Raw genomic sequence first — 20,000 nt, forward strand, 5'->3', positions numbered from 1 at the left:
ATTATTATTATTATTATTATTATTATTAATTATTATTAATTATTATTATTATTATTATTATTATATTATTATTATTATCATTATTATTATTATTAAGGTAGTGAGCTGGCGGAATCATTAGTATGCCGGGCATAATATTTAGTGGCATTTCGTCCATCTGTGTTTGTGAGTGTATTCTCATTTATGAGAGCAATCGAGTTTATTTCAGATATTCTCATTTTAAAAATCGTCTCCGGCTAATCGTTGAGAGGACATTGGTGTTGCCTTGGCGGAGGTTTGCACTCTCTGTGTGCTCGTTATTATTGTTATTATTATCATTATTATTAAAGGTGGGGAGCTGGCAGAATCATTAACACACTGAGCTAAATGTTCTGGCTTTGTGTTCTGAGTTCAAATTCTGCCAAGGTCGCCTTTGACCTCTCATCCTTTTAGACTCAATAAAATAAATACCAGCCAAGCAGTGGGGGTGGGTGGGGGCTCAATGTAATCAACTAACACCCCCCCCCTACCGCACAAAAAAAATTTCCAACCTCTTGTGCTCCAAATGAGAAAGAATTATTTATATTGTTGTTGTCTTTCTTAGCCAGTTCGTCTGTTGTCTCCAGCTGCAGGACAGACCTCGTCCAAACCCCAGACTATTCTACAGCTGAAACACCAAACAACAACACCAGCATCAACACCACAACATCCTCTTCAAGCTAAAAAGAAGCCTTTCTTGCCAAAGGTAAGTAACGATGCCCTCATCCATATGTGTGCGTATGTGATTATGTATCTATATGTGTGTGTGTGTATATGTGCATATCTATATGTGTGCTTATGTGATTATATACATAGGTGCAGGAGTGGCTGTGTGGTAAGTAGCTTGCTTACCAACCACATGGTTCCGGCTTCAGTCCCACTGCATGGCACCTTGGGCAAGTGTCTTCTGCTATAGCCCCGGGTTGACCAATGCCTTGTGAGTGGATTTGGTAGACGAAAACTGAAAGAAGCCTGTCGTATATATGTATATATTTATATGTATGTGTGTGTGTTTGTGTGTCTGTGTTTGTTCCCCTAGCGTTGCTTGACAACCGATGCTGGTGTGTTTACGTCCCTGTCACTTAGCGGTTCGGCAAAAGAGACTGATAGAATAAGTACTGGGCTTACAAAAAGAATGAGTCCCGGTGTCGAGTTGCTCGATTAAAGGTGGTGCTCCAGCATGGCCGCAGTGAAATGACTGAAACAAGTAAAAGAGTAAAAGAGAGAGAAAAGAGTATGTCTGTATCTATATGTGTGTGTATGTATATGTGCATATCTATATGTGTGTGTATATGATTATGTACATGTCTGTATCTACATGTGTGTGTGTGTGTGTATGTATATGTGCATATCTATGTGTTTGCATATGTGATTGTGCACATATCTGCATATATGTGCAGTTGTAAATAAATCTGTGCATGTTTATATGTGTGTGTGTGTATTTGTTTGTATATGGAGTGGTTGGCATTAGGAAGGGCATCCAGCCACGGAAACCCCGGCCAAAACAGACATAGAAACATGGTGCAGACTCCTGCCTGGCCAGCCTCCTGTCAAACCCTCCAACCCATGCCAGCATGGAAGGAAGACGTTAAATGATGATGATGTCTGCATCTCTCTCTCTCTCTGTAAAGCACCTTTCTAGCATAGCCGATACCAGTGCCGCCTGACTGGCACATGTGCCGGTGGCACAAAAAAAGCACCATTTGAGCATGGTCGATGCCAGTACTACCTGACTGGCCCTCGTGCCGGTGGCATGTAAAAAGCACCAACTACACTCTCGGAGTGGTTGGCGTTAGGAAGGGCATCCAGCTGTAGAAACTTTGCCAGATCAGATTGGAGCCTGGTGCAGCCTCCTGGCTTGGGTTGCAAAGCAAACTTCATAACCACACAACCACAATTCAGTTTTTCTTTTTCTTTTTTTTGATGGGCTTTTTTCTTGCATGGTGAGGTTCTTTTTACCTTATTATAAACGAGCCTGTATTTTTTAATTGTTTTTAGCCTGCTGATCAGATGCGATTGTATGATTTAGTCGGAAGCCAACCCATTAAACGTCCCATCACAGCATTCAATATGTTCTGTAATGAAACTCGGGCTAAATGTGAGTGGTTCTTCACTTTTTCTCTAATTTAACAAAACACAGAGGAATTCTCTCTCTCTCTCATTCTTTACAGAACTGAGACAAACCATTTCATCTATTTCTTCTACTCCTCCCCTCCTTGTTTACCACTTCTACCTTCTTTTTCTCCACCCCCCTGCTTCTCCCTCTCCTTTTCTTCTCCTCCACCTTCTCTTCTCATCTTCCTTTTCCCATTTCTAATTTTTGGAATGTTGTTTGTCTTTTATTCAGTGCTTCAGGAAGATGCAGAGATCAACAATGATGTACTTCGAGCGACCATCACTGCAAAATGGCAGCTTTTACCTGAACCAGAGAAAAGTCGTTATGAAAAACTCTGTGAAGCAGACCTAAAGAGGTTGGGCTTTTTATTTTTTTTTTCATTATTTGCAGACATTTTTATCTCATTATGTACAGTCTCATGGTGAAAGCGTGTGGCTTAGCGGTTAGGGTATTCAGCTCATGATCAATAGATCGTGAGTTCAATTCTTGGCAACGTTTTATGTTCTTCAGCAAGACACTTTATTTCACATTGCTCCAGTCCACTCGGCAGGTAAAAATGATCAACAGAATAAGTACTAGGCTTACAAAGAATGAGTCCTGGGTGTCGATTTGTTCGACTAAAGGCGGTGCTCCAGCATGGCCACAGTCAAATGACTGAAACAGATAAAAGAATATATATATATATATTTTTTTTACACATTAAACTGCAATGATAACATCTTCTCACAGTTTTCAGTTTTCTTCCAGATATGAAGACCAGATGAACGCAGCCAAGACTGTGGCCCTCAGTAAATTGAAGGTTGGTTACATCACATTCTATATACTTTATAATGTATCGATATATCTACATGTTCTAAGAATTTTAGTTGGCAACCCCATCGATGCAAGTTCAACCTCATCACACACACACACATTTATGCATATATCCTTTTCTGCTCTAGGCACACGGCCCAAAATTTTTGGGGTGGAGGTCAGTCAATTAGATCAACCCCAGTATGCAACTGGTACTTAATCTATTGACCCCCAAAAGAATAAAGGGCAAGGTCGACCTCGGTGGAATTTGAGCTCACAACGTAACAGCAGACGAAATACCGCTTAGCATTTCGCCCGGCGTGCTAACGCTTCTGCCAGCACGCCACCTTCACATTTGTATGTGTGTGTGTGTAGGCATGACTCTCTAGTTAAGAAATTTCCTTTGCAATCATGTGATTCCAGGTTCAACCTCACTGTGTGGTACCTTGGACCAGCCAAAGCCCTGACAATGGATTTGGTAGAAACAAACTGCAGAAACCCATCACATATGATTATATACAGTATACACACACTGATAAGAGCGATGTCGTCAGCAAAGTCAGTGTCTGCAAATATATGGGAAACTACCACCTGTGTCATCTCTTGTGAAAGGTAGGAGAGTCCAGTTTGCTGGACAATGTTGTAGAGCTTAGAAAGAGATAATTTCTACTCTTCTCCTCTGGAAGCCATCTACTCGCAATACCAGAGGGCGCACACTCTCCTACCCTGGTGTAATCTCCAGGGATACGGGCATCCAGCAACAGGACCTCCGTAATGCCATGATGGACCGTGAAGTCTGGCGTAGCATGGTAATTTCCATTGTTTCGACCATGATACTCTTTTTTTTTTTTTACTTGTTTCTGTCATTTGACTGCGGCCATGCTGGAGCACCGCCTTTAGTCGAGCAAATCGACCCCGGACTTATTCTTTGTAAGCCCAGTACTTATTCTATCGGTCTCTTTTGCCGAACAGCTAAGTGACGAGGACGTAAACACACCAGCATCGGTTGTCAAGCAATGCTAGGGGGACAAACACAGACACACACACACACACACACCACACACACACACACATACACATATATACATATATACGACGGGCTTCTTTCAATTTCCGTCTACCAAATCCGTTCACAAAGCTTTAGTTAGCCCTAGTCTATAGTAAAAAACCCTTGCTCAAGTGCCACGCAGTGGGACTGAACCCGGAACCATGTGGTTAGTAAACAAGCTACTTAGCACACAGCCACTCCTGCGCCACTCCTGATGATGATGAATTCACACACACTTGGGAGTGAATCTCTATCTGACTTCTGACTTCTGTTGTAGAATAAATCTTCTTTCTTCGTCCCAAGAATTCTACAGTTCTATAAAACTTTCTCCTTTTTCTTTTTCTTATTCAAAGCAAGAGAAACTTAAAATACCAATTTCAAAGAAACCAGTTCAGTCTGTGAATGCTGACGATGCCAGAAGATTCCCAGTCAAACATCATAATATTCCTTTCAGTTTAAAAACACTCAAAAGGAAAATGTTGAATATCTGCAATGAAAGGTTGGTTACCCTTTGTTATATAAGGCGGCGAGCTGCCAGAAACATTAGCATGCCAGGCGAAATGCGTAACTGGTACTTATTTAATCGATCCTGAAAGGATGAACGGCAAAGTCAACCTCGGCGGAATTTGAACTCAGAACATAACAGCAGACGAAATACCTATTTCTTTACTACCCACAAGGGGCTAAACTCAGAGAGGACAAACAAGGACAGACACATGGATTAAGTCGATTACATCGACCCCAGCACGTAACTGGTACTTAATTTATTGACTCCGAAAGGTGAAAGGCAAAGTCGACCTCAGCAGAATTTGAACTCAGAACATAACAGCAGATGAAATACGGCTAAGCATTTTGCCCGGCACGCTAACGTTTCTGCCAGCTCACCGCCTTTCCACTTTACAAAGTGCACTGGGTCCTTTTTATATGGTTCCATTACCTATTCTGGTGTGGTTTCTACAACTGGATGCCCTTCCTAAAACCAACCACTTTATAGAGTGCACTGGGTGCTTTTTATGTGGCACCAGCACAATAAAGATGATGATGGGGGGGGGGTAGTGATGAAGATGATGATGATGATATTGTTTTGTTCTTTTCAGCCAGTCCAAGTCCAGTGACGATTATGTTCCAGTTGGCGTCCTGTCCCAAAGTGACAACTGGATTTGTCAACAAGGCACACACATTTTCCTACTCAACCCGCACCGTATTAACGAGGTCATTATCTACAGACGCCTCTTAGAATCCTTCCACTTCCAAACTGAATCTCTGGAGACCCCAATTGATATTAACGAATGGTAAGGTCCACTTCCAACCCTAGTTGGAACTTTTATTTATTGATTTATTTATTTTTTTGTGGTTAAGAAGTTCAGCTCCCAACCACGTGGTTCCGGGTTCAATCCCTCTGTGTGGAATCTTAGGCAAATGTCTTCTATTATAGCCCCAGGCTGACTAAAGCCTAGTGAGTGGATAAGGAGAATGAAGAATTTGAACATTCAGACTTTGTTTAATTCCAGTTAATTTATTCATAATAATTGTCCAACAAGTGTTTCAATTGCACCAACTGCATATTGTTGCATACTTATATGCAGCAATTTATGCATTGTTAGTATGATCTCTTCAAGTATATATATATGTATATATATGTGACAATTATTCGGTAGCCAAGATAAAACTCTGAGTTTTGGATGCCGAGATGGAAATCCACACCACCATCTCTTCAGTTATCCGGAGTTTTATCTTGGCTACCGAATAATTGTCACACATTATATTTACAGATAAATTCCTCTATTTACATAATATTGAGGTCTCTTTCTTCCTTTTGTTATCTTACCGTTTTTACCAATATATATATGTGGCCGATGCCAGCACCGCCTCGACTGGCTTCCGTGCCGGTAGCACATAAAATACACCAATCTGACCGTGGCCGTTGCCAGCCTCACCTGGCACCTGGCACGTAAAAAGCACCCACTACACTCACGGAGTGGTTGGCGTTAGGAAGGGCATCCAGCTGTAGAAACATTGCCAGATTAGACTGGAGCCTGGTGCAGCCTTCTGGTTTCCCAGATCCCCGGTCGAACCGTCCAACCCATGCTAGCATGGAGAACGGACGTTAAACGATGATGATGATGATGTGTGTGTGTATATATATATATATAACTGCTTTAATGAAATCCATCTGACCCATGGAAAAGTGGATGTTAAACTCACAGTGATGTTGAGGAACACCATCTGTGTACCAATCTGAAGAATCTAAATTATTTCTAATTTGTAGTTTGTTGGGTGATGTCAACCTTTGGAGGACATTGCTGGCTTTGGAAACTGAACAGGAGAACAAAATGTTTCCAGGTAATCGAAAAATCACGGATCACCGAATAATTGCCAATGGATTCCATATTGTCATCTTCACAGGTTTGTATTTTTTACACAAACCTTTTCTTATTTTACAATGGAATACTTCATCAATACATCTCACTCCCTGCTACCCTTACTCTACTCACACTATTTCCCTTCTAAACTCTGCTCCTCCCAGCTAGCTACTGTCACTTCACCATTAAATACTGACAAAGAGCCTGTGCACAAAACATTGATAATTTTTCTTTTCTATAGAGCAAGTACTTTTTCATTAGATAAATTATTATTACTATTTCCTGTTTGCATTAATCTACTTGATTGTCAGGTGACATATATATATATATATATATCGATAGGAGAATGAACTATCCTATGTTAATCGTCAACATGGAAAATTCAGTGAACCGATACCAGGGTAGCAAATTCATGTCAGAAACACGGTTGGAGCGACCTGTCCGAGGGTAGAAACTCCAGGTTCATGTGCAGAAATTTGTGTGTTATATATGAATAAATAAATGAATGGAGTTGGACGAAGATGTTAACAAAATTCATATATATTCATATATATATATATATATATATATATATATATATTTTTATATATATGTATGTATATTGTGGTTTTAACACAGCATGTCTATGTAGAAATCTTCTCTTCGTCATATTTCTCAAAAATGTATTTACACTATGATTACAAAGATGGCAATTTAAAGAAAACAAAAACAACGGCAAAAGCATTTCGCTAAAACTGCAGCTCGTTAGAATAATCTTGATGACTAAAAACCAATTAAGAAAGGATATAGATTAACAGTGGAATGGAATTTTCCAAATCAAGGCTTGTCAATTTTTTTTTTTACTGTTTGTGTGTTTTTTTGATATTTCAGAACAGGGTTCGTCTCCTGAAGTGAAACAAGTGCAGTTGAGGGCTGTTGCGGATTCCATTCCTACTTATGGCATTGGAGATTTGTGTGAAGTCTTGGAGAACATAGCATCTTTGCCAGAATCTTCATCCCTCTCGCAGAGTCGTCCATTGAAAATTCTAAATTATCTCAAGGTATGTCACTAATTCTCTATTAGTATATTCAGCTCCATTCGAGCGTGATCGTTACCAGCATCACCTTACTGGCACTTGTGCCAGTGGCGCGTGAACAAAACATTCGAGCGAGGTCGTTGCCAGTACCACCAGACTGGCCCTGTTGCCTGTGGCATGTAAAAGCACCCACTATGTTCTTGGAGTGGTTGGCGTTAAGAAGGGCATCCAACTGTAGAAACTCTGCCAGATCAGATTGGAGCTTGGCGCAGCCTCTGGTTCACCAGTCCTCAGTCAAATCGTCCAACACATGCTAGGATGGAAAGCGGACGTTAAAGGATGATGATGATACACCCTCATATAAAATATACAAACGGTCATACCTATGCATCTACCCTCATATAAAGTGAAGACCCACTTCAGTCCTGAATGACCGTAGGATTGGAGCCAGAAGGTTCCCCTCCGTGGTACAAGTTCAAGTTAAGGTTGTTTATGGAAGACCAGAAGTCACCCATGCATACCAACCACCCATCTCCACGCCACTGATGTTATCCAAGGGAAACGGAAAGGTCGATACAGCTTGTCTCATCAAACCAAGTGAAATCGTAATTGTGGCCAATGCCTGTGTCACATAAAAAGCAGCCATTACACTCTTGGAGTGGTTGGCATTTGGAAGGGCACCCAACTATAAAAACCATGCCAAAAACTGACCTCACCTGTGCTTTCCACACTGCTGGATGGTTGGTATTGTAAAGGGCATCCAGCCATAAAAACCCTGCCAAAACAGACACAGGAGCCTGGAGTAGTGTACTACGTGGCTGGCTCCTGTCAAACCGTCCAACCCGTGCCAGCATGGAAAATGGACATTAAATGATGATGGTATAGGCGTAGGAGTGGCCGTGTGGTAAGTAGCTTGCTTACCAACCACATGGTTCCGGATTCAATCCCACTGCGTGGCATCTTGGGCAAGTGTCTTCTAGTATAGCCTCGGGCCGACCAAAGCCTTGTGAGTGGATTTGGTAGACGGAAACTGAAAAGAAGCCCGTCGTATATATGTATGTTTGTGTGTCTGTGTTTGTCCCCCCAACATCGCTTGACAACCTATGCTGGTGTATTTACGTCTCCGTAACTTAGCGGTTCGGTAAAAGTGACCGATAAAATACTCTTTACTATTTTACTTGTTTCGGTCATTTGACTGTGGCCATGCTGGAGCACCGCCTTTAGTCGAGCAAATCGACCCCGGGACTTATTCTTTGTAAGCCCAGTATTTATTCTAACTGCTAAGTGACGGGGACATAAACACACCAGCATCGGTTGTCAAGCAATGCGAGGGGAACACACACACATATACGACAGGCTTCTTTCAGTTTCCGTCTACCAAATCCACTCACAAGGCATTGGTCGGCCCGGGGCTATAGCAGAAGACACTTGCCGAAGGTGCCACGCAGTGGGACTGAACACGGAACCATGTGGTTGGTTAGCAAGCTACTTACCACACAGCCACTCCTGCGCCTAGGCTTACAAAGAATAAGTCCTCGGGTCGATTTGCTCGACTAAAGGCGGTGCTCCAGCATGGCCACAGTCAAATGACTGAAACAAGTAAAAGAGAGAGAGAGAGAGAGAGAGAGACAGAGAGAGTAAGAGTATCATTGTTACTACTACTACCACTACTACTACTAATGGCCTCTGTGTGTGTGGCTGCATTGTTACCACTGCTTCCGTTTCTAGCAGAATCTCCGTGGCCATTAAGAACTTCACATCAATTTCCTTATCTTTTCAGGGAGAAGCTGTCCGCATGGCTCGCAAAAGTCCCTTATTTTCCTGTCGTGAAGAAATCACTGAACTTTTAGAGTCAAGCAAAAGACTGGAGACATCTGAATGTCTCCACAGCCGACCGTTCTTTCAGAAGCTTTACGATATCAGTTCCTTACCGTTTTCTCAAACAACCTTTGGAGGAGAAAGCCAATTATTCCCAAAGTAATTTTGTTACAGTAAATTTTAAAATAACCGGAATAAACTGGTTGGTTTTTTTTTTCTATTTTTTTTTTAATTGTGCCTTTTAGTTGTTTCATTTTATAATTACAAATCCTTAACTGGTTCAAGTTTTGCTAAAACTGAAACATCATAGTCGTTTAACGTCCGTTTTCCATGCTGGCATGGGTTGGACGGTTCAACTGAGATCTGGGAAGTCAGAAGGCTGCACCAAGCTCCAGTCTGATCTGGCAGTGTTTCTACAGCTGGATGCCCTTCCTAATGCCAACCACTCCAAGAGTGTAGTGGATATATATATAAAACAGACGTTAAACGATGATGATGATATATATATATATATATAGATGGATAGATTGGTGTATACATGTGTTTATGTACCCTTGTATGACGTCACAATAATGTGAATAAATATGGATTACATTTGACAGAGTAATCGGAATGGTGAAGGGTTAAACAAACAGCTACAGGAAAGACAAATAAACAAAAGGAAAAAGAAAAAATATATTTTAAACTATGTATTTATTATCTAAAATGTTTCTCATTTATTACACAAAACAAAAAAAAAAAAAAGACTCCATGGCAACAACAAAGGTTCGTCTTCATCGGCCCATCCAACATTGTTTTTCACCTCGGCTAAAACAATATACCACAAGAAAGACTGCAAAAGAAAGAGAGAACACTGTAGTAAGAAATAGACACATACATAACCTCAGGCGGCGAGGAGCTGGCAGAAACGTTAGCACGGCGGGCGAAATGCGTAGCCGTATTTTGTCTGCCGTTACGTTCTGAGTTCAAATTCCGCCGAGGTCGACTTTGCCTTTCATCCTTTTGGGGTCGATAAATTAAGTACCAGTTACGCACTGGGGTCGATGTAATCTACTTAATCCGTTTGTCTGTCCTTGTTTGTCCCCTCTGTGTTTAGCCCCTTGTGGGTAATAAAGAAGAGGTATTTTGTCTGCCGTTACGTTCTGAGTTCAAATTCTGCCGAGGTCGACTTTGCCTTTCATCTTTTCTAGCATGTTAACGATTCTACCAGTTCACTTCATAATAATAATAATCCTTTCTACTATAGGCGCAAGGCCTGAAATTTGGTAGAGCAGGGGACTAGATGATTACATCAACCCCAGTGTGCAATAAATAAGTACCAGTTACGACGTAATCCGTCTGTCTGTCCTTGTTTGTCTCCTTTGTGTTTAGCCCCTTGTGGGTAGTAAAGAAATAGATACATACATAACCTGCTTTGGGGGAGTGGACTAGTTGATTACATCAACCCCAGTACACAACTGGTACTTAATTCATTGACCCCCAAAAGGATGAAAGGTAAATTTGGACCCAGAACATAAAGACAGCTGAAATACCTCTAAGCATTTCGTCCAGCATGCTAACGATTCTGCCAGTTCACTGCCTTAATAATGATAATAAAAATAATAATAATCCTTTCTACTATAGGCGCAAGGCCTGAAATTTGGTGGAGTGCCGCCTTGACTGGCTTCCGTGCTGGTGGCACGTTAAAAGCACCAACCGATCATGGCCGCTGGCAGACTCACCTATGCCGGTGGCATGTAAAAAGCACCCACTACACTCATGGAGTGGTTGGCGTTGGGAAGGGCATCCAGCTGTAGAAACACTGCCAGATCAGATTGGAGCCTGGTGCAGTCTCCTGGCTTCCCAGACCCCCGGTCGAACCGTCCAACCCGTGCTAGCATGGAAAGCGGACGCTAAACGATGATGATGCTGATGATGAAGGGGACTAGACGATTACATCAACCCCAGTGCATAACTGGTACTTAAGTTATAGACCCCAAAAGGATGAAAGGCAAAGTCGACCTCAGCTGGATTAGAACTCAGAACATAATAATAATAATCCTTTCTACTATAGACGCAAGGCCTGAAATTTGGTGGAGAAGAGGACTAGACGAATACATCAACCCCAGTGTTTCACTGGTACTTAATTTATTGACCCTGAAAGGATGAAAGGCAAAGTCGACCTCAGCACATAAAGATGGATGAAATACGTATTTCTTTACTACCCACAAGGGGCTAAACAAGGACAGACAAAGGGATTAAGTTGATTACGTCGACCCCAGTGCGTAACTGGTACTTATTTAATCGACCCCAAAAGGACGAAAGGCAAAGTCGACCTCAGCTGGATTTGAACTCAGAACGTAAAGATGGATGGAGATAGCGGTTAATATTTTGTCCAGCGTGCTAACGATTCTGCGATTCCGCCATCTAGCCTCCCTCCCTTAACAGAGAAAGGAATTAACAACAATGACGACAAGAAGAACATTATTCTTACCTTACTGACGCTATCGTATCGTATCGTCATTCATAAATATCATCTTTATCAGCAATATATTGTATAATATCACGAGGTCGAAATAATCGGTCAGCATCCGCATCTGGAATCTCAAAGCCTGAAAAACAACAACAACAAAAGGTCGAAGATAATAAATGGGAAGATGGCGACACCAGCACCACCACGCCCACCACACCCGACCCCCAGCATGGCAATAATCCAAAACACTTGTAACCAATAAAAAAAGAACTCCTCAACAGAACTGGTGTAATTATTGATTTTTCTATCCTATATTCTGTAATCAATAGCGTTGCCATTGGTTACAGGCTTTCAACGGGTCGGTCTTTACTTCATTCCATTTCTAAAGGGTGGATTCCAGAGTTTTTTTGGGGTTTTTTTTTTCAGGCACAGCTTTACTCTTTTACTTGTTTCAGTCATTTGACTGCGGCCATGCTGGAGCACCGCCTTTTAGTCAAACAAATCGACCCCGGGACTTATTCTTTCTAAGCCCAGTACTTATTCTATCGGTCTCTTTTGCCGAACCGCTAAGTGACGGGGACATAAACACACCAGCATCGGTTGTCAAGCAATGCTAGGGGACAAACACAGACACACAAACACACACACACACATATATATATATATATATATACATATATACGACGGGCTTCTTTCAGTTTCCGTCTACCAAATCCACTCACAAGGCATTGGTCAGCCCGGGGCTATAGCAGAAGACACTTGCCCAAGGTGCCACGCAGTGGGACTGAACCCGGAACCATGTGGTTGGTAAGCAAGCTACTTACCACACAGCCACTCCTGTGCCTGTGAACGGATTTTGGAGACGAGTACCAAAAGAAGATGGTCGTATATGATTGTGTACCACGTGTGTGTGTTTACATTTTGCTGGCTTCCTACCTAACCATGTGGTCCTAGTTTCATTCCCACTGCATGGCACCTTGGGCAAGTGACCTCTACTACAGCACTCATCATCATCATTGTTTAACGTCCGCTTTCCATGCTAGCATGGGTTGGACGATTTGACTGAGGTCTGGCGAATCGGACTCCAATCTGATCTGGCAGAGTTTCTACAGCTTGATGCCCTTCCTAACGCCAACCACTCCAAGAGTGTAGTGAATGCTTTTATGTGCCACCTGCACAGGAGCCAGTCCAGTGGCACTGGCAACGACCTCGCTCGAATGTTTTTTTTCACGTGCCACCAGCACAAGTGCTAGTAAGGTGACACAGGTAACGATCACGCTCGAATGGTGTTTTTAACGTGCCATCGGCACAAAGGCCGGCTTGTTGCTCTGGCAACGATCTCACTCGTATGGTAACAAAAGCCCTTTGAGTGGTATACTGAACAGAATTCCAGGGGTATAAAGGAAACACAAACTATTTCCGTCCAGAGCAAACTCCTTGCTTTCAGTCTCAACAGACCACCAGGGACCAATCTGCAGCAAGCCCTCTGAGTACCGGACTAATTGAAAGAAACACAGCATCTCAACAGGAATAATGGTAACAAAAGGGTTAAAGAGTGCACTGGGTGCTCTGTGTGTGGCATTGGTGCTTTGTGTATGGCACCAAGTAAATTGCAAGACAAACAACCCTCAGCTGGGAGATGGAGAAGTCCTGAAGGAGGTGTCTTTGTGCAGGTTGAGAGATTAACATTTTAGCATTTAACCCTTTTCGTACCAACTCATCTGAATCTCCCTTTGGTTCTGTAGTACAAATGTCTTGTTTTCAAAAGTTCTGAATTAAAATCTTCCACCAAACCTTAGTCACAATTTATGTTCCTAACACTAGCTTAATGATAACTAAATTATTTTACTAAATTCTTTGTTATATTTAGAATTAATAGAAAGAAACACAGAGCATCTCAGCAGAAATAACAGTAACAAAAGGGTTAAAAAGAGGAATAAAGACTGACAAAGATTTGAAGGAAAATTAAGGAAATCAAATATTTACCAAATTCATCTTCCATGGCCATGATGACCTCTACTGTGTCAAGGCTGTCCAATCCAAGATCGTTTATAAAATGGGAATCCAGAGTCAACTGCAGCGGAAACAGAAATTAAAATCATTAATTAGAGAAAATCAAGACAAATAATTAAAAACCATCTCCCACCCACCTCGTAGTTACTAGGGTACAGTAATTTAAAACCACCCACAAGGGACTATAATTCAAATCCACCCACTGGAAATTACTAGGATACAATGGAAACCACACATAGAGAATAGGGTACGAAAAGAGGTTCAAGAGATGGTTCCACACTTCACGAGACCCTGCAACTCTTGAACCAAAGGTCCACAATGGGATTCAGTTTGAAATCAGATCCAGTCATACCCATATATCATCGTTTAACGTCCGCTTTCCATACTAGCATGGGTTGGACGATTTTGACTGAGAGCTGGCGAACCAGACGGCCGCACCAGGCTCCAGTCTGATTTGGCAGAGTTTCTACAGCTGGATGCCCTTCCTAATGCCAACCACTCCGAGAGTGTAGTGCACTACAAGACACACACACACATTATCATTTAACATCTATCATCCATATTGGCATGGTTTGGACAGTTCGGCCAAGGCTGGTTAAGCCGAGGGGCTGTACCAGGTTCCAGTCTGATTTGGCAGTGTTTCTACGGCTGGATGCCCTTCCTAATGCCAACCAGTCCAAGAGCGTAATGGATGCTTTTTATGTGCCACCGGCATGGGTACCAGTTGCGTGACACCAGTATCTGCCACAATTACAATTTCACTTGGCTTGATGAGTCTCTTCTCAAGCATGGCATAATGTCAAAGGTCTCGGTCATTTGTCATTGCCCCCATGGGGCCCAATGCTGAAAAGGTGCCTCTCACGTACCACTGGCACAGGTGCTAGTTATACAACACTGGATTCAACCACACACACAGTAATATGTGTGTATATTACACAATAACATGTATATATAAAGCAGAGAGGAGGTAATTCTACAAAACAAGAAAGTGCAACAAACCTAGGTAAACTCAGCCGTCTAATTGCTTAGTCAGGGGAAGAGAGAGAGAGAGTGCCCATGACCCTTTAAAAAGCCCCCTAAGACAAAGAGGAAGGAAAAGAAATATCCTCAAACCAGAGACTTAGCTTGTACCAGAAGGGGCTCCCCTAAAGGCACACAAATGTGACAGGTGGTGGCGTTAAAATCAGGCAGGCACTTGATCGAGTTTACCATTGAAGATATTAACCAATAAAATAAGGGCCAGAGCTTGGGTCAACATGAACCCAAATCAGTGCCACTTTTGCATAATGTCTACCTGGCCATTTACACCTTAGGGTGCAGTCTAACCATAAAACCCTAACCCAGATAAAGTGGTTTCAAAGTGTAGACTACAGATACAATGATAGGCCCCAAGCTAAAGCAGCACCCTAAAATCATTGAAAGGGGTGCATGAGGCAGGGCATCCTTGTTTTACGACAATCTGCTATCCTAGTGTCCTATTAACAACTCATTATGAAGTGGAGCCCCTACACCAAGGGGTTCTCAACCACTGCTCCCAGGAACACGTAACCCTCAAGCATCCTTCCAGCAGCCCATGACAGTTTTCCCTCTATAAATAAAAACTTTTGTTTTACTTTTTTGGGTGTAGCTCCCTAAAAATATCCAGGTCTTGCATGTTTGAGGACCATTGCTCTGGCATGGTTTCCTAGTGCCAATCTCTTCACAATGTATACTGGGTGCTTTTTTCGATATGACAACACCAGTGAGGTTGCCATGCAACTTAAAGGGCTAAAAAGCCCCTTTGATTGTGTGGGAATATAACAGAGAGGGGGTGAAGGCGATTTTCTGCTAGCTGTTTATGTCCCCATGGATCAGTGGTTAGAGTGTCGGGCTCACAATCATGGGGTAGTGAGTTCGATTTTTGGACCAGGCTCTATATCGTTTTCTTGAGCAAGACACTTTGTTTCACGTTGCTCCAGTTCACTCAGCCGTAGAGTGGCGATGTTACTGGTGTCAAGCTGTATTGGACCCTTTGCCTTTCCCTTGGTTTACATCGGAGGCACAAGAGGGGAGGCTGGTGTGCATGGGTGTCCGTTGGTCTTCCATGAACAACCTCGCCCAGAGTTGTACCTCAGAGGGGAACTTTCTAGGTGCAATCCCATGGTCATTCATGACCAAAGGGGGTCTTTACCTTTTATGTCACCCCATAACTTAGCAGTCTGGCAAAAGAGACCAACAGAATTAATTACCAGACTTAAAAAATATATACTGGGGTCAATTTGTGTGGCTAAACCCTTCAAGATGGTGCTCCAGCTTGGTCACATCCTAATGACAAAATCAAAAGGTAAAAAGGGAACAATGATTCATGGCAACAAGACGGTGGAATCGTTATGTCAGAAAAAAATTGCCTAGAGGTACTTATTCCAGCTCTGGGTTCAAATCCTGCTGAGGTTAACTTCACCTTAAAATTAAAATATCAGTCAAGTACCTGGGGGTCAATAGTAACAGCTAGCCCCTTTCCCCTTAAATCTGCTGGCCCTGTGAGCCTAATTAGAAAGAAGCAATTTAACAAAGTGAATGAGAACAAGATGAAGATGCTTATATATTTATAGAGAAAAGATGGATTGTAACATTGAGAATCTAAACCCCTAAAGGAATAATATACAGTAAAAGTACCTTGTTAGCGTCAATTTTGTCATAGAGGTTGAGTACAAGGATAACCCTCTTCTGAACGTTGTCCAGTGAAAGTGTAGGTCGATGCCCATAGAACCTGGCTGGATTAATTTGATGGGATGGACATTGAGTCTACAAGTATAGCACATGAAAGGAAAAAAAAAAAAAATTTAAAAAACAAGGAAAAAGGTTGACCATTTCAAAATGCAAGAATACCTTTTCCACACTGATCTTATCGAAATTCCGGCAAATTTGCATCACTCGGTCCTCGAGATCTTGAGCTTTGCTGCATAAGTGACGCACGTCGAAGGGAAAGACAGAGTTATGCTAATTGAACGAAAATAATAAAGAGATGCAAAAACAAAAATAATTAATTAAAACACATTTCAATACATTTACATTAATCAATGACATGGAAAAACTATATAAGGATAAGGTCGTTATTTTAAATGCCAATCATATGAAGTGGCCACCATGGGAATAAAAACCTTATACTCTTTACTCTTTTACTTGTTTCAGTCATTTGACTGCGGCCATGCTGGAGCACCGCCTTTAGTCAAGCAAATCGACCCCGGGACTTATTCTTTTGTAAGCCCAGTACTTATTCTATCGGTCTCTTTTGCCGAACCGCTAAGTGACGGGGACGTAAACACACCAGCGTCGATTGTCAAGCAATGCTAGGGGAAAAACACAGACACACACATATATATATATATATACATATATATGATGGGTTTTCTTTCAGTTTCCGTCTACCAAATCCACTCACAAGGCATTGGTCGGCCCGGGGCTATAGCAGAAGACACTTGCCCAAGATGCCACGCAGTGGGACTGAACCCGGAACCATGTGGTTGGTTAGCAAGCTACTTACCAAACAGCCACTCCTGCGCCTATTAATTATTATTAAAATTATAATTAAGGGTATCTAAAAGATACCACCATGCGATTTGATGTGGTTTTAGAGTCAAGTTTTGACTGCTATCTCTAGCATGGTAGTATCTTCTAGATACCCTCGATTATCTATTATATAAAATCCGTTCTGTCTGTCTATGTGTATCTTCTAGGATCTCGGGCATCCTCCATCCGATTGCGCTCAAATTTGATATGTAGATACCAACGGTATGAGGGCGTGTATAAGTCTTGAAAAAATTAGAAAATTCAATTCCAGGTCAGAATGCGATCAATAAAGCCAGTTTTTCCCTGCTTTTCTTCCGTCAGCCTGTACATTACTGCACCTTCCATTTTTTGTTGTTTTTGTACTGCTTAAAGGCACGTTTCTTTCCTGCCAAGCTTACTGTTTAAACCATGTTTGTGTTCTCCCACTCAACAGCCTTATCCATTACTGGTACTTTAAACTCTTCGGTTGCATATTTGTGGGAATAAAATCGTTTTTCTTTGGAATAGAAAAAAACGTCTATCTTTATTTCTTCTTTTACAGGTGTCTCAAATTTAGGTTAAATCAGTGTTTCTCAAAGGGGAGACCTATGGGACGCTCGGACAAGTTGCTTTGAGAAAATTTGGTTTAAATGTTTGACAACTCAGCACCGTCCATTTGAAGGGGGGAAGCGTTTTGCTCATATATACATATATATATATATATATAAAGGCCTTTGATATGCAGGACACTGACTGGGAGAACAATGCCTGTCATCGCCACAGATGGAGGAAGCAGGTTAAGGAGGGGATCGACACTTTTGAGAGAGCACGTGTCCAGCATGAAGAACTTAAGCGAGCTGCGCGAAAGCGCACGGCTCGTATAGTGAATGGGGAAAGCTTGGTCTGCAATGTTTGCAGTCGTGTATGCTTGTCAAGAGCAGGGCTCATTAGCCACCAACGGAGCCGCAAATGCAAAATATAAGTTAGTCCTAGAGCGCACAATGTTCTTGAAGGTCGGCAATGGTCTTCCTCGGTCACGAGTGGACGGTCATCATGTATGTATGTATGTATATATATATATATATATATATACATACACACAAAAAAAAAACTGTCTGATAAATAGGAACATGAAACATTATTTCATAATAATATGGATAAATAAGCATTATGGTTCAATGGTTAGAAAAGCAAGTTCACAATCATGAGGTGTTAAGTTCAATTCTTGGACTGGCTGTAGATTAAATGAGATGCGATGTTGCTGGTGCCAAGCTGTATCAGCCTAACCCTTTCCCTTGAATAACATGAGTGGTGTGAAGCGGGGAGCCTGGTATGCATGGGTGATTGCTGGTCTTCCTCGAACAGAAGGGAACTTTCTAGGTACAATCTCCTGGTCATTCGTGACCGAAAGGGTTGGCGGTGTCTTTACCCTTTTACATTTGACAGACAGAGTAAGCTGAAGGTTAAAGGGTTAAATACCCATGCTTTGACCCCGTGAAACACAGACAAGCATCACGCAACCTGCCCTTCACTTGGAAAGAGAGAAACTTTCCACCTTTAGCACTGATAACAAAAAAAAAAAAAAAACCCCCAGAAAAAAGCTCCCTAAACCTTTCTTCACCCCCTTCTGTCCTTACTCTAATTCGTATGCGATCTAAAACATTTCTATCCCCCTCTACTGCTAATTAGGTCACCGAGTAACCACCACTGCTAATAATTAGGTCATCCCGATAAAAACTGATAATTACTCACCTACAGACGATTTAACGAATATGTTTTGCTGGAGTTTTTTACAGCTTGCTGCTCCCATTGGGTCTGCTGTATATAATAAGGTCTCCCTTACATCAACCTGCTTCTGACCCCCACCCCTATACTTCTTGTGTCCCTATAATTTACAATGGGCACACATGGAAAATATATACTCTTTACTCTTTTACTTGTTTCAGTCATTTGACTGCAGCCATGCTGGAGCACCACCTTTAATCAAGCAACTCGACCCCCCGGGACTTATTTTTTGTAAGCCCAGTACTTATTCTATCGGTTATTTTATCGATCAATTTTGCAGAACCGCTAAGTGACGGGGACATAAACACACCAGCATCGGTTGTCAAGCAATGCTAGGGGGACAAACACTGACACACAAACACATATATATACATATATACGACAGGCTTCTTTCAGTTTCCGTCTACCAAATCCACTCACAAGGCATTGGTCGGCCCGGGGCTATAGCAGAAGACACTTGCCCAAGATGCCACGCAGTGGGACTGAACCCAGAACCATGTGGTTGGTAAGCAAGCTACTTACCACATAGCCACTCCTGCGCCTATATATATATTCTTTTGCTTGTTTCAGTCATTTGACTGCGGCCATGCTGGAGCACTGCTTTTAGTCGAACAAATTCTTTGTAAGCCCAGTACTTATCTATCAGTCTCTTTTGCTGAGTCGCTAAGTTATGGGGGATGTAAACTCACCAATACTGGTTGTCAAGCAATGGTAGGGTGAGGGCAAACACGGACACCAACGACAGGCTTCTTGACCGGTAGTCTGGCCCTGGGCTACAAATTCTTGATGAGCAAGCTCTCGATTGAGCTGCTGTTCTGCTATGCCCTACAATGGCTGCTTCATCAAGGATTTAAGGTCTCTGGAACACTTGAGGGGTGCAGGTCTTATCCCATTACTCTTTTACTTGCTCAGTCATTTGACTGCGGCCATGCTGGAGCACCGCCTTTAATTGAGCAACTCGACCCCGGGACTTATTCTCTGTAAGCACAGTACTTATTCTATCAGTCTCTTTTGCTGAACCGCTAAGTAACGGGGACATAAACACACCAGC

The 20,000-nt window shown here is 42.1% G+C and overlaps 2 protein-coding genes across 2 annotated transcripts in view; one reads left to right on the top strand and one right to left on the bottom strand.

Annotated features, from left to right (window-relative positions):
• Positions 1–9,391, top strand: part of LOC115225827 (PMS1 protein homolog 1) — a 22,610-nt gene extending 13,219 nt beyond the window's left edge. The window contains exons 9-17 of the mRNA XM_029796796.2: positions 584–724; positions 2,017–2,116; positions 2,366–2,489; positions 2,882–2,933; positions 4,328–4,473; positions 5,072–5,266; positions 6,244–6,380; positions 7,208–7,377; positions 9,134–9,391. Of these exons, the coding sequence (XP_029652656.1) occupies positions 584–724; positions 2,017–2,116; positions 2,366–2,489; positions 2,882–2,933; positions 4,328–4,473; positions 5,072–5,266; positions 6,244–6,380; positions 7,208–7,377; positions 9,134–9,334 (1,266 nt within the window). The 3' untranslated portion in view covers positions 9,335–9,391. The remainder of the gene's footprint in view (positions 1–583; positions 725–2,016; positions 2,117–2,365; positions 2,490–2,881; positions 2,934–4,327; positions 4,474–5,071; positions 5,267–6,243; positions 6,381–7,207; positions 7,378–9,133) is intronic.
• A 454-nt stretch (positions 9,392–9,845) lies between these two features.
• Positions 9,846–20,000, bottom strand: part of LOC115225807 (acyl carrier protein, mitochondrial) — a 15,761-nt gene continuing 5,606 nt past the window's right edge. Inside the window, exons 2-5 of the mRNA XM_029796776.2 lie at positions 16,292–16,420; positions 13,610–13,697; positions 11,645–11,762; positions 9,846–10,003 (exon numbers count right to left, since the gene is read on the bottom strand). Of these exons, the coding sequence (XP_029652636.2) occupies positions 11,671–11,762; positions 13,610–13,697; positions 16,292–16,420 (309 nt within the window). The 3' untranslated portion in view covers positions 9,846–10,003; positions 11,645–11,670. The remainder of the gene's footprint in view (positions 10,004–11,644; positions 11,763–13,609; positions 13,698–16,291; positions 16,421–20,000) is intronic.

Source organism: Octopus sinensis, linkage group LG28 (genome assembly GCF_006345805.1).
Source record: "Octopus sinensis linkage group LG28, ASM634580v1, whole genome shotgun sequence".
Classification (NCBI taxonomy): Eukaryota; Metazoa; Mollusca; class Cephalopoda; order Octopoda; family Octopodidae; genus Octopus; species Octopus sinensis.